This window comes from Biomphalaria glabrata, chromosome 6 (assembly GCF_947242115.1).
Source record: "Biomphalaria glabrata chromosome 6, xgBioGlab47.1, whole genome shotgun sequence".
Classification (NCBI taxonomy): Eukaryota; Metazoa; Mollusca; class Gastropoda; family Planorbidae; genus Biomphalaria; species Biomphalaria glabrata.
The window spans coordinates 52,080,531-52,092,931 of NC_074716.1; the positions used below are offsets into that span (position 1 = coordinate 52,080,531).

General features: G+C 34.5%; 1 protein-coding gene across 10 annotated transcripts in view; it reads left to right on the plus strand.

Annotated features, from left to right (window-relative positions):
• Positions 1-11,163, plus strand: part of LOC106062819 (ralBP1-associated Eps domain-containing protein 1-like) — a 59,792-nt gene extending 48,629 nt beyond the window's left edge. For 4 of the 10 annotated variants that reach the window (XM_056032085.1, XM_056032089.1, XM_056032087.1 and 1 more), the window contains 5 exons: positions 733-807; positions 3,605-3,638; positions 3,889-3,929; positions 4,372-4,451; positions 7,045-11,163. In XM_056032085.1, coding sequence (XP_055888060.1) covers positions 733-807; positions 3,605-3,638; positions 3,889-3,929; positions 4,372-4,451; positions 7,045-7,216 — 402 coding nt within the window. In that variant the 3' untranslated portion in view covers positions 7,217-11,163. The remainder of the gene's footprint in view (positions 1-732; positions 808-3,604; positions 3,639-3,888; positions 3,930-4,371; positions 4,452-7,044) is intronic. The other 6 variants (XR_008778380.1, XR_008778378.1, XR_008778379.1 and 3 more) reach the window with 6 other exon arrangements.
• The last annotated feature ends 1,238 nt before the right edge of the window (positions 11,164-12,401 follow it).

Below are 12,401 nucleotides of genomic sequence, written 5' to 3' on the forward strand. Positions count from 1 at the left end.
GATTTAGATTTTAAGTTTTCTCATCGGCTCGTGCTAAAATGTTTTGTTTTTTTAAATCAGAATTCAGTTTTCTTTACAATTGAATGTGAAATTATGTTCAAAAGTATTTGTTTCCCTATTTTGTTCCTGAACAAACTTCAGAAATCTGTGTTAGCCATTCTAATTCTCCAAAAGGTCTCTTCATTGTTTTTAACAAATAAAGTAGAAAATCCCAGTCATCACCAGGATTTGAACCAGGGACCCCCGGCTGGATTTACAATAATTATCTTATCTTATCTTATATAATACAGACGTTACTTCAAAAAAGAAGATGCATTAACTTTTAAAGTTACAATCAACAAATGTGTGTAGAATAACTGTGTCAATGATTTCCCCTCTAAGGTCAGGAACTAACCACAGGTTTGGCTACATTCAAGAAGAACATTTAGATTTCCCTGATTTCAAAGTTTGCCATTTAAACTCTTTCTTTTCATTAGCTATGTGCTCAGGGCGCCCTAAGTCTACATCTTGAGTATTAACAGCACTATAGAATCAACAGCACTATATTGCTACTGTTATTTAGTGTTAGTATTCACAAAGTCAAAATTTAATTTAAAAAAATAGGCTTTTAATAAAGACAGAATGGCCAAATAAAAAACTCATTGAATCTACTTGTGGAACTCCATTGCACTGATTTGCAATGTCTCAAATATTATCCAAGATTGGGGTTCAAATCCTGTTGTTCTATTTCAGCATAGGGCTGCGACAAAAAATCTCCAGAATGTGATTCAAACTCACCGCCGCAGTGTTTCTCTAGGCATTAAACTGGTGAGAGCTGGATCTAAGCACTTTCATTGTCTCTCTTTTGAGGTTATGGACTCTTCACATTGAACTAATGGATTCTTTAACCTTCAACTTTAACCCTTTTTTTTTTTCTGGCTGGGATAATTTTCATTTTCTTAACTTTTTAGATGCTTTTTTAAAACATTGATACCGTTTGCACATTGCCAACTACAAACTAGCTTTATCAAGTGACCCTCAAGTATATATTGAATAGATAAGAATGAAAGGTTGAACTTTGGATGGGTACTTAAAGAAAATCTAAATTGACAGGAATGTCCAATATTTCACCTTTTTATTTTACAGAATTCATCTCTTCTTGTACTTTTATTTCAATATTTATTTTGCTTCAACAACTAGGACAATAAAGTTCATTATAACAGAAACTTATAGATCTTTACATACATTTGAAACTAATTCTGTATAACCAAAAAACTATAACATTAACCAGAGCATATTTTTTCAAAAGCTCACTAATTGCACATTGTTTAAATTTACCTCAGGCAAATGAATTTGCAAATGTTCTAGTCTGGTTGGCGAGGGTCATATACAAAACAAATTTACATTGTATGGTTTGTATAAAATTGTTTTGGGTTAATTACTTTCACAAGAATTTAGCTCAACAGCTTTTTGTATGGTTTGTATAAAATTGAGCTCAAGAGCTTAGGCATTCAATTTCATTAGAACCTGCCCTGTTCAAACAAGAACTCCTTTAGATTCAAGTATGCATTTGACTTATAGCAATGACTCAACTGCCATTCAAAATGCCTAGTCATATATACATCTAGTGATCTCTCACATTTTCAAAGATTTTTATTCCAACATATACACACAGTCTGTTTCCTAGTTTTCTTAACTCACTAATTTCATCATCATAGCTGAATGTTTGGTTTTGTGTATTCATTTTAGGTGAATTCTTTTGTTATTGGGTAGCAGACGGTATTGTGATTTTAGTTGTATCTCTCTTTTTTTCTTCTTCTTTTTTTAAAAATATTTGTAAATTTACTGAGAGTAAAATTTAATGTAATAAAATTTAACATAAACAAGATTATGCTACAATAATTAATTAACTTTTACCTGAACAAGGTTATACTATTAGAATAATTCATTAAGTTTACCCTAAACAAGATTATGCTACAATAATTAATTAAGTTTAACCTGAACATGGTTATACTATTAGAATAATTCATTAAGTTTACCCTAAACAAGATTATGCTACAATAATTAATTAAGTTTAACCTGAACAAGATTATACTATTAGAATAATTCATTAAGTTTACCCATAACAAGATTATGCCATAAGAAAAATTCCTTAAGTTTAGCTTGAACAAGATTAGGCTATTGGAAAAAAAAAACATTTACTAATTCCTGATTCAACCCGTGTACTTAACAAAAAAATGTGGTTTGTTTGTCGTTCATTTTTATAAACTCTTAAGAAATTTTCAAAATGTAATGCTTGAATTTTTGTTAAACCAGACGCCCTTATGAGATGCATTGTCACTGAACAAAGATCTTCATTATTTTTGGTTGAATGTAATTCTAAGCCTGTACATTAAGAATATTAAGTGAAAAGAGTTGAAATGGTTGCACCCGTAAGACTTGCAAAATCCAAACACTATTTGGGGGTCATATAAAAAAAAAAAAACTGCTAAATAACAGAGAGCTAAATATTTCTTTGATGGCCATGTGGCTGCTGGCTATAAACTGGTGATTCAAAATATCTTCTGACTTGCCAACTTTCATAAATTATTTTAGCCACTTTTAAATTTTGTGTTCACACTTGTGTTGTCTATTTGTTTGTATTTATTTATTTCTCCTTTATATTCCCACTAGAGACAAATAAAATCAATAAATTACAGGTTTTATACAACACTGCTTTCATGCTTACAGCATGCTCACAGCGCTATGGTCCAATCTTGTGTGTGGACCAGTGTTGGGGGGGGGGGGGATCTGGGAGAAGGTTTCCCGTGCTGCCTTTAGGCGCTCACATAAAATAAAAGGACTGCTCAGTTTAGTTAAAGAATCCTCAGAACCATATACAGTGAGAGGAGGAGAGCACTCCCCTCTGTAATACTAGTACAAAGCTTAATTTGTTTCTTTCATTTTTTTTTTTGTTTTTAAATCAATTTTTGGAAGCAGACGTGTTATCTACTTGGTGCTCAGCATTAAACTCTAGTGAAGATTTTTGTATCCGTTTTGCTTGGAAACTTTTTCTTTTCAAAACACTTTATATGAGAAAAATGTGCGTGTATACAAAATAATTTGTTGGTGCTAAGTTGTTTGGAATGCAGGGACTTCTGGTTGAACTCTTAGATAACTCTTAGACTTAAGAAAAATATGGGGCATAGTGGCTGAGCATTTGGACATACTCATTGCTGCACTGAGGCAGTTGATTTTATTCCAGCCTGCCATGTAATTACTTTCTGGTATTGGCAAACTGTTTAGAAAAGTAAGATTGACTGGCAAGTGTGCACACATTGTAAACAAAAGTAACTTACCTGGCATATTGTTTGTTTTACATGTTTTGGATGTTTCTTCAGAATTGAAGATTATTACATCCTAGCCTAAAGCTCCAGCAGGTTACTGGGGGAGGGGATTGAACCTAGGACCATGGAGACAACAGTACCACATAACCAGCTGACACCATATCTACCTGTTTGACTGAGACTTCATACATAGGAAACACATTTCCAGTCCCAGAGAATGAACGCTACAATGTTTCTCTTTATATAAAAACTATACAAACTGTACATATAATGAATCAAAATTTTTTTCTCTATTCAAGGGTTATCCATCAGTACCACCAGAATTGCCTCCAGGTATGTGGTTGTAGCGTAGGTCTCTAACTACCCCCTAATTACCCCATAACTGGTATTAATCTTGATCTTGTGATATTTATGAATTAAAAAAAATAATTTTGACAGGGATTAGATTCACATTTTAATTTTGAATTTACAGCCTTTCACATTGTTTTATGTTAATTTACATTAGAAAGAAAGTAAGCATTTCTTTACTTTTAATTTCAATGTGCATTTGTGTCTCATTGTGTTTTTTCTGGGTTGTTTTCAGTGGCCCATGTTGTGGAGAATAATGAGACGTCTTTTGATAAAGTAAGTGAATAATTACATGTGAACATTTTAATGTCCCCAAAATATTTACTGTGAAATAAAGGGAACCCAAGTTTGAAAATGTGTTTGGGTCTTTTAAAGTGTAAACATATTAATATTAATAGCTGTCATACCATTATCTGTCTTATGAACTAGACTTTTATTTTTTAAATTGCTTTTCTATTGCTCATATTTCATGCTTACAGCATGCTCAGAGTGCTTTGGTCCAATCTCTTTTGTGGACCTAGTGGGGGGGGGGGTGGGTGTTTCATTGCTGACTTTAGGCGCTCAGCAAACACAACGCTACTTGAGTCCGAATTTGAACTCGAGTCCCCTCGTTAAGTAGCCGAGTCTTATCCAAGTGGTTCTGGCCTCCCAGCCACACATCCCACTGACTCATTATTATCATAGACTTTAATGTGAAACTCTGGTCTGAATGTTTCAGGAGAAAGCTGAGGAAAGAGAGACAACTCCTGACAGTTCGGTGAAAGAAAGACTCCAGAGTAAGCCCACCTTGACATTGAGGTATGTTGTTTTCAACACGGCAGTTTCAAACCATCATGAATTCATTGTATGCTTATTTTAAACGTAGGACCAAGTAAAGGCAGTTTTTAGTTGTTCATTAACCCAATTGCTCCTATTTCCTGGAAAAAAAACCTTCCCAGGCCCTAAGCAAAGAGGGATAATCCTGAATTTAAAAAATCCTAAAAAAATAAAGTGACCAGGGGTGCCACTTTTCCGGAATAACCCGGAAATCCGGGTTTTGATGGGTCTTATTTTCCCCCCCTCCGGGTTTGCCTTCTACAATTTTGTAAAAATCCAGGGTTTTAGTTGATTTAGATTTTTTCGAAATTTCTGGTCATTTTCCCCCGTTAATTTTAGTTTGTTAGTTCCGATCGCGCGAGCCGCCATTTTTAAACAAAATCGACCAGTCTCATATCTCGCTATTCGCGAGACTTTCACTTTGCATGCGCACTAAGCTTTATTTACCGGTACAGTATTTTTTTTTTTAAGTGACAAAAAAGTGTAAACATTCTAGATCTATAGAGAATTTCTAGATCTACGGAACGCGCCTCGAATCGGCTCGATTTAGAGTCTAGATCTATTTCTATGATCAATCTAGATCTGATCTAGACTGTAAAGTCTTGTATTTAGTATAGATATAGTCTAGAATAGTCTAGATCTACTCGCGTACCTAGCGGCTAGTCCTAGATCTAGAAATAGAAAGAAAAAAAAATTCACGAGTGAGAAAATATTTTTTTTTCCAGTGTTTTATATTTTAAAATTTGTATAGGTTCCATATAGACATAGAGCCTTAGCCTATGTCTAGAGTATTATAGAAGTAGGATCTAGATTTAGGATATTTATATCGTTTTTAGATCAGAACTAGAATCAATGATTGAAGAATTAAATTAGTAAGTTTGCATTCGCCTGAAGGCTAGAAAAAATAGATCGATTGGTCAATAGATTTATAGTTTTTTTTTTATACAAATAAATTATAATTATGTATAGGCAGTCCAGCACATTCTAGCCATCTAGGTCTACATTTAAATATTAGAAACTAAATCTTAATGTTCATTTTGGAGTAGATCTGTACTAAATCTCAAAATCAATTTTATCTTGTTGCAATAGATTTACAGGTCCATGCGTGTACATTGATGGAATCAGTTTTATCAATGTTGATTAAAGTAGGCTGCTTCAAAAGAATAATGAGGGAAAAAATGTTAAGAGAGAAACATCATTTAAAATAACTGTGTGTTGGGGGGGGGGGTACAAACATTGTTAATATAAAATTGTACTAAATCCTCTTAACTTGTATTACAAGCTTTATCAATTAATACACACAAACTCTATTTATTATAATGATAGGCTTACTAATTACATATTTAAAACATGGGGGGGCATATTATGATACAGATCTAGGTAGTAATTTAATACTGTTCTTCTTTCGTAAAATTTTGGTGCTTAAATTTTATATGCGGTATGTTTCAGGGTTGGTAAAGTTTGGGGTTTATTATTTCAGGGTTTGTAAAATTTGGAAATTCTGGTTTCAGGGTTTACTTGGTCTCATGGGTGGCACCCCTGAAAGTGACTATTTTAAAGAAATAATCAAATTTAAGATTTAACCCTAATAAACAAACCAACCACTTTAAAAAATAGAAAGAAATGTCTAGTTTAATAAAATATATACTTTTAATACCATTAGAATATAAAAAAGCTTGAAAAAATTTCAAACAATTTCCCACATGGGGGCTTATGCACTTGGGCTATCATTGGAAAATTATTTAAGCAATAAAAATCTTTGGTAATAATCTCCACAATGATTTGTAATCACCCTTGCTACAAGACTAGAAGAAATCTTCTTTATAAAAAGTTTAAAGCAATTATATTGAATAGGGGATTATAGAAACGTTCTACCTTAAGACTAAAACAGGAAAACGTTTCCAACTGCAGAAGTAGCTGATGGGTTGACCTTATCAACCATGGGCCACAGAAACATACCTTTACATCATCAGCCCCATAGATCGCAAGTTTTGAAAGGGATACTTTACTAATAGTTGATTTGAATTGACTGCAGTGTATGTGATTTAGCCCGGGCATGCTACCCTGCCTCATAGTGGCGCCCGGGTGGAAACGATCGTAAGAGGAAACGATTAGGCTAAAGGGTAGCAAAACAAGACTCCCGTGGGGGTGCCTGAGGGGGTGCGAGAGCATCCTCGTTGCACTGTGCAGAGTTGTAAAAAAGCTCCCACAACCTTGTCACAATCCAGGCGCTGTTCCTCAAGGGGCCTTTACATAAATGGCGTGTCCCGCACAGTTAGCCTGGTATAGAAAAAGGAAATTGGCGGGGTCTTAGTGTATGCGGTCTCTTGCCGCGAGTCTGACCCACCCGCCAGGCTGGTGACAGGGAGCTCTTGTTCACTTTTGCTGGCCTAGAGTTCCAAGAGCCGAAGGCTCAACTCTACTTGACAGTTTAAGAAGAAGTATGTGATTTAGTTATGAGTTTGTATTTGATATAGTGCGAGCATAACTAAACCCACATGGGCCACTGACAACTTGGTGTAAACACAAACTCCTTTTTTGTAATCTTTTTTTGTGTGTTGTTCACTCTGTTCAGACAAGGTAGTCGAGACAAGAGAGACATTCACATGGCTGTGCGGACCCATAAAGAGCGTAACTCCATGCTGACCCGACTGAACAGTGAACTGAACCAGGAACTCCAGGAGGTCATGGAGCAGAGGATAGCCCTGGAGATCCAACTGGAACACCTTCGACCCTTCTCCAGCTAGCACAGTGGTTTGCGCATCATACCAGCTACACACAATGGGACAAACACAATTTAGTTTGGTCTTTTTTTTTTTTTTTTAAATGGTTGGACACTCAATTAAAAGTAAAAAAAAAAAAAAGTCTGGGAATCAGCAGATGGTTGTGATGGATGCAGGCGACTGATAGTTTTATTTCTTGAACTGTTTTCTTTGGCTTGTTGGTTAATATTTAATTTCCATTATGTTTTTATTTTGTGAATATTTAATTTCCATTATGTTTTTATTTTGTGAATATTTAATTTCCATTATGGTTTTACTCTTTAAGTCTTATCAGATGGATGTAGGGTAGTGAGCAAATGAGATGCCCTCTTTGATGTTGACCTAAGCGAAGCATTAGTAGATATTGTTAAGCAATGAGATTGAGATTGGACCATAGCGCTCTGAGCATGCTGTAAGCATGAAAGTAGCGCTATACAAAAGCTATAATTATTATTAGCTACAAGTAATTTATGTTTAAATGTATAGATTGTGTTGAGAATATGCTACGCCAAAGTAGTTCGTTGTATTCACCACAAAATAGATTAGGAGCATGGCTAATGGGTTGCCATAATCAGCCAGGAAAACCAATGACTTAGCAGAGTTTAAGTCATTGATTAACACGCACGGCTAGATTGACACATGAAATGCAAAGGACGTAATTATCTTCTTTTTTCTTTGAAGTAACGTCTGTAATATGTAAGATAAGAAGAAATCTCTACATTATAAGATTTAGTGCTGAGGATATCAGTTTACTGTAATGTACACGTGCCCCTCTCGTGAGGCATGTTTATCAAGCATATTTTTTAAAATTTGAAACTAGTCGTTCATGTTATAAAAGATTACATTTTTATTTTCTTTTATTTGGTCTGGCTAAACCATGCCACCCACAGCACACCTAAATATTGCTGTGAGAAATAATGAAATTTTTAATACATATTTCACACCATTGCATGTCATTAGGCTGTGCCAGGTCAGTGGAATATAGTTTCAATTTTCTGTAAACATTTTCAGTGTTCACTAATTATGTAAAAGTGAATTTGTTGAAAGGGCTTTTGTTTTGTGGGGTTTGTTTTGTTTATCTTGAGCTGGTTCATTAGTCCAATTTTTTAAAAGACTGAATAGGATCTAAGTATCTGGCGCCAGTAAGGCAGAAATGACATTTAAATACAGTTATCACTCAATCAACTTAACGAAAATATTTATTGTTTAAGAATGTTGGCAATGACAATATAATAAATTAACCTAATGTATTCATCATTCAGATCTTTCTCTTGAAATCTATCCTAAATACAGGCTATTAATAAGAACCATCTAGGTATTTTTTTATACAGAAAAATTAAAACATGCGCAAGCTCTGGACTAGATATTATTTTTTACATTTTACTTTCATTATTTAAGCATCTGTGATTTCTATGGCAACATCTGACATTTCTTTTAAAACATCTGTCATTTCTATTAAACTCTAATAAACCTTCAGCCAATTATTTTCTCCAAAGATCCTGTATCTGTTGTTGTTTCCCCTTGTTCAGGCTCAAGCCCTGATGTAGCTCACAAATTATTGGAGCATGTTTGTCGACTGTAGTCTCATATACGTTTCGTTAGACTGAGATCATAAATTTTATTAGATTGTGCGCCCGTATAAGTTTCATTAGACTGAGGTCATATAACTTTCATTTGACTGAGGTCATAACTTTCATTAGACCTAGGTCATATAACTTTCATTAGACTGAGGTCATATAACTTTTATTTGACTGAGGTCATATAACTTTCATTAGACAGATTATAACTTTCATTAGACTGAGGTCATATCTTTCATTAGACTGAGGTCATATAACTTTCATTTGACTGAAATCATATAACTTTCATTAGACAGATTATAACTTTCATTAAACTAAGATCATAACTCTCATTTTTTTTTTGACTGAGGTCATATAACTTTCATTAGACTGAGATCATAACTTTCATTTGACTGAGGTCATAAAACTTTCATTAGACTGAGATCATAACTTTCATTTGACTGAGGTCATAACTTTCATAAGACTGAGCTCATAACTTTCATTTGACTGAGGTCATAACTTTCATAAGACTGAGCTCATAACTTTCATTTGAGCATATTTGCTTTGAGCTCTTGTAACTGTTATCTATGAAGCTTGGTGCTATGCCTAGCCTAGGCTGATGTACAGCTACATCTATGAGCCAGAGGCTGGAGGCTGTTGTTCTCACTTAGCTCTCTACGTGTCTTTTCTTAATTTTGTCATGGTTGAGATTTGAACCCAGGGCTATCGTGCGAAGAGAATTCATCCTAATGCCTGAGCTGTGAGATTTCCGCTCCATAATTGTCCCTTTTCAAGAAGCAGTGCCAGTAATTCACCTGGACACATTCATCTATCTCTGGAGACAGAAACAGTAGACTAGTATTATTATAGTAGTATTGCGCCTCCTTCTTGTTTTTGTGAGAGCACAATATGGCCTCTAAAACCTGAGACCTATTTCCCTTCGAATGTCAAAATATGCACAATTGTACCGTTTGTTGACTGGAATCCACACCTCCCACCCTATGTCTAGCCAGCCACAAGTATAAATATAACTATCCCAGTTAGCTTTTTGGGAAAGCCCATGTCTTTTTTTTGTCATATTATTTATTTTCATTGATCGTTATTTCTTCTTAATGATGAGTTATGCCATTGAGAGGTTATATTAAATGTTGTAAATGGAGTAGGCCTATCAGTATTACAACACTGATGGAGGTTGAGTAGTCCTATTTGGTATTGCACATATGATAGTGTTATTGTAGGCAAAGCTTTTATAGATAATAGTTGGAGCGAGCTTATTGTTATTGCAGTACTGGTGGGAGATCTGATCCACATAACTTCAAAGAATTTGTTTCACCCCATCATTCTACTTGATACTGTTATTTTCTTAAATCATTGTACATTCATCCAATCCTAGCCACTAATATGAACTCATGTCTGTATGATCTTAAAGGGAAAGTAATAGATAAATTGAACTTTGTATGATCTTAAAGAGAAAGTAATGGATTTCATTGCCGTCATTTTAAATAAGCCAGTGTCACACACTCCTTCATACTATTCTCAAATTCATTTTCTTGTTTGTATCCATACTTAGCTGAATGTATATGACACAAATGAAAAGGGACTCCTTGTCTATCAGTTTTAGAACCTTTCAATGTGCAGTGCTCCTTGTTTCAGCCTTATTTATTCATTAGTAAAGCAATAACTATCAGAATGTCTACTGTTCAGAATGTCTACTGTCTGTTCGTGTTTTACATTCTAAACTTATTAACTTGCAAACCCAGTAGCAATCAGCTTTCATGGACTGGTCAGTTTGGTCAGCCTGATATAAGTGTAAGTATATCCCAAATCACTGACCCTTAACTAAAGGGTCTGGACCATTTAAGTATCTGCAATTTTTAATATATAACATGATTTTACTGTTTACATTTGTATGTCTACAAATATGATACTGTACAGTCGAGACTTGCTAAGCTGTTCATAGCGTGTGTATTGTGAGCAGATGGTACTATGGAACGAAAGAAGACTTATGGGGGAGGGGGGGCTTTAAATAATGCTGTGAATGGGCACTGGGGGAACCGCACTGGCCGTACGCTTATCAAGTCTCGGTGGTCTACCTGTATATGTAACTAGTCAATCAAGGTTTATGTCGTTAGACTCAGTGTATGTACATGTATGTTAGGCTGTCAGATCAAAACTAATACCTATTACTATCTGTATGCTGTTGTTATATTTCATCAGGACTCATTTGTACATTATTTGTTATTCATTTTGTTATTTTGCTGAGTTATGTGACTTGAGTAACCTCCCCTTGTACAAAAAAAAAAAAGTTTTATTACTATGAAAAAAAAATGAATAAAAAAATTTCCTAATAAATCTTTAACTGTTTCTTCATGATCATTATTGAATTGTTGATTGTTATTTTTTTTTTTTTTACTTAATATATTTAATTACTTGATAAATTTTAACAAATTAATATTCTGACTTGATTTTAAGCAGATTATTTTCAGCTTTGACATCTACATCATAATATAAAATATTGAGACCATAACTATAACTACCGGTATTAAACATTTCTCGGTAGTGTGATTTTAGTTAAGCTATTACATTACCTTACCATCAAAATTAATTATTTTACTAGCAAAGTTATCAAACAGAATTGTTTCCAATTTATGATTTAGATCAGTAGTTCTCAACGTTCCCTTAGAGTTAATTAAGCTTCCTGGTAGCAGTAGTTCTGGAGAAAAATTAACTTGTAAATTGAGTGGTTTGAACTAATTCAAATCTTTAGACTAAATAGAATGAGAATAAAATAATCTCTTGCTTTTTATATTCTTAAAAATTATAAGAGAGGGAAAAAACTAACGTGTCTCACATATGTGTAGTCCACTATTTGTTTTAGCACAACTATGGCTCCTCTCTAAGAGCACTTTTGGAGAAGCATAAATCGCAAGAACAACATATACCACAGGAGCAACATATACCACAGGGACAACATATACCACAAGAACAACATATACCACAAGAACAACATATACCACAGGAGCAACATAAACCACAAGAACAACATATACCACAGGAGCAACATAAACCACAAGAACATGTACCAAAGGAGCAACATATACCACAGGAACAACGTATACTACAAGAACAACATATACCACAGGAGCAACATGTACCACAAGAACAACATATACCACAGGAACAACGTATACCACAAGAACAACATATACCACAGGAGCAACATGTACCACAAGAACAACATATACCACAGGAGCAACATATACCACAAGAACAACATATACCACAGGAGCAACATATACCACAAGAACAACATATACCACAGTAGCAACAAGTATCATAGGAACAACATATACCACAGGAGCAACATGTACCTCTGGAACAACATATATCACAGTTGCTCCATATACCACAGGAGCAACATTTACCACAAGAACAACATGCATCACAGAAAGATGTGGACATAAAACTGCCTGTCAAATTTTGTTTGATTTTTTAAATATTTGACATGTTTCGGATGTTCCTTCAGAGTTGAAGATAATCTACTTCCTAGTCCGAACCTCCAGCAGGACAATGGCAGGGAGAAGAGTATGAACCCGGGACTATTGAGACAACTG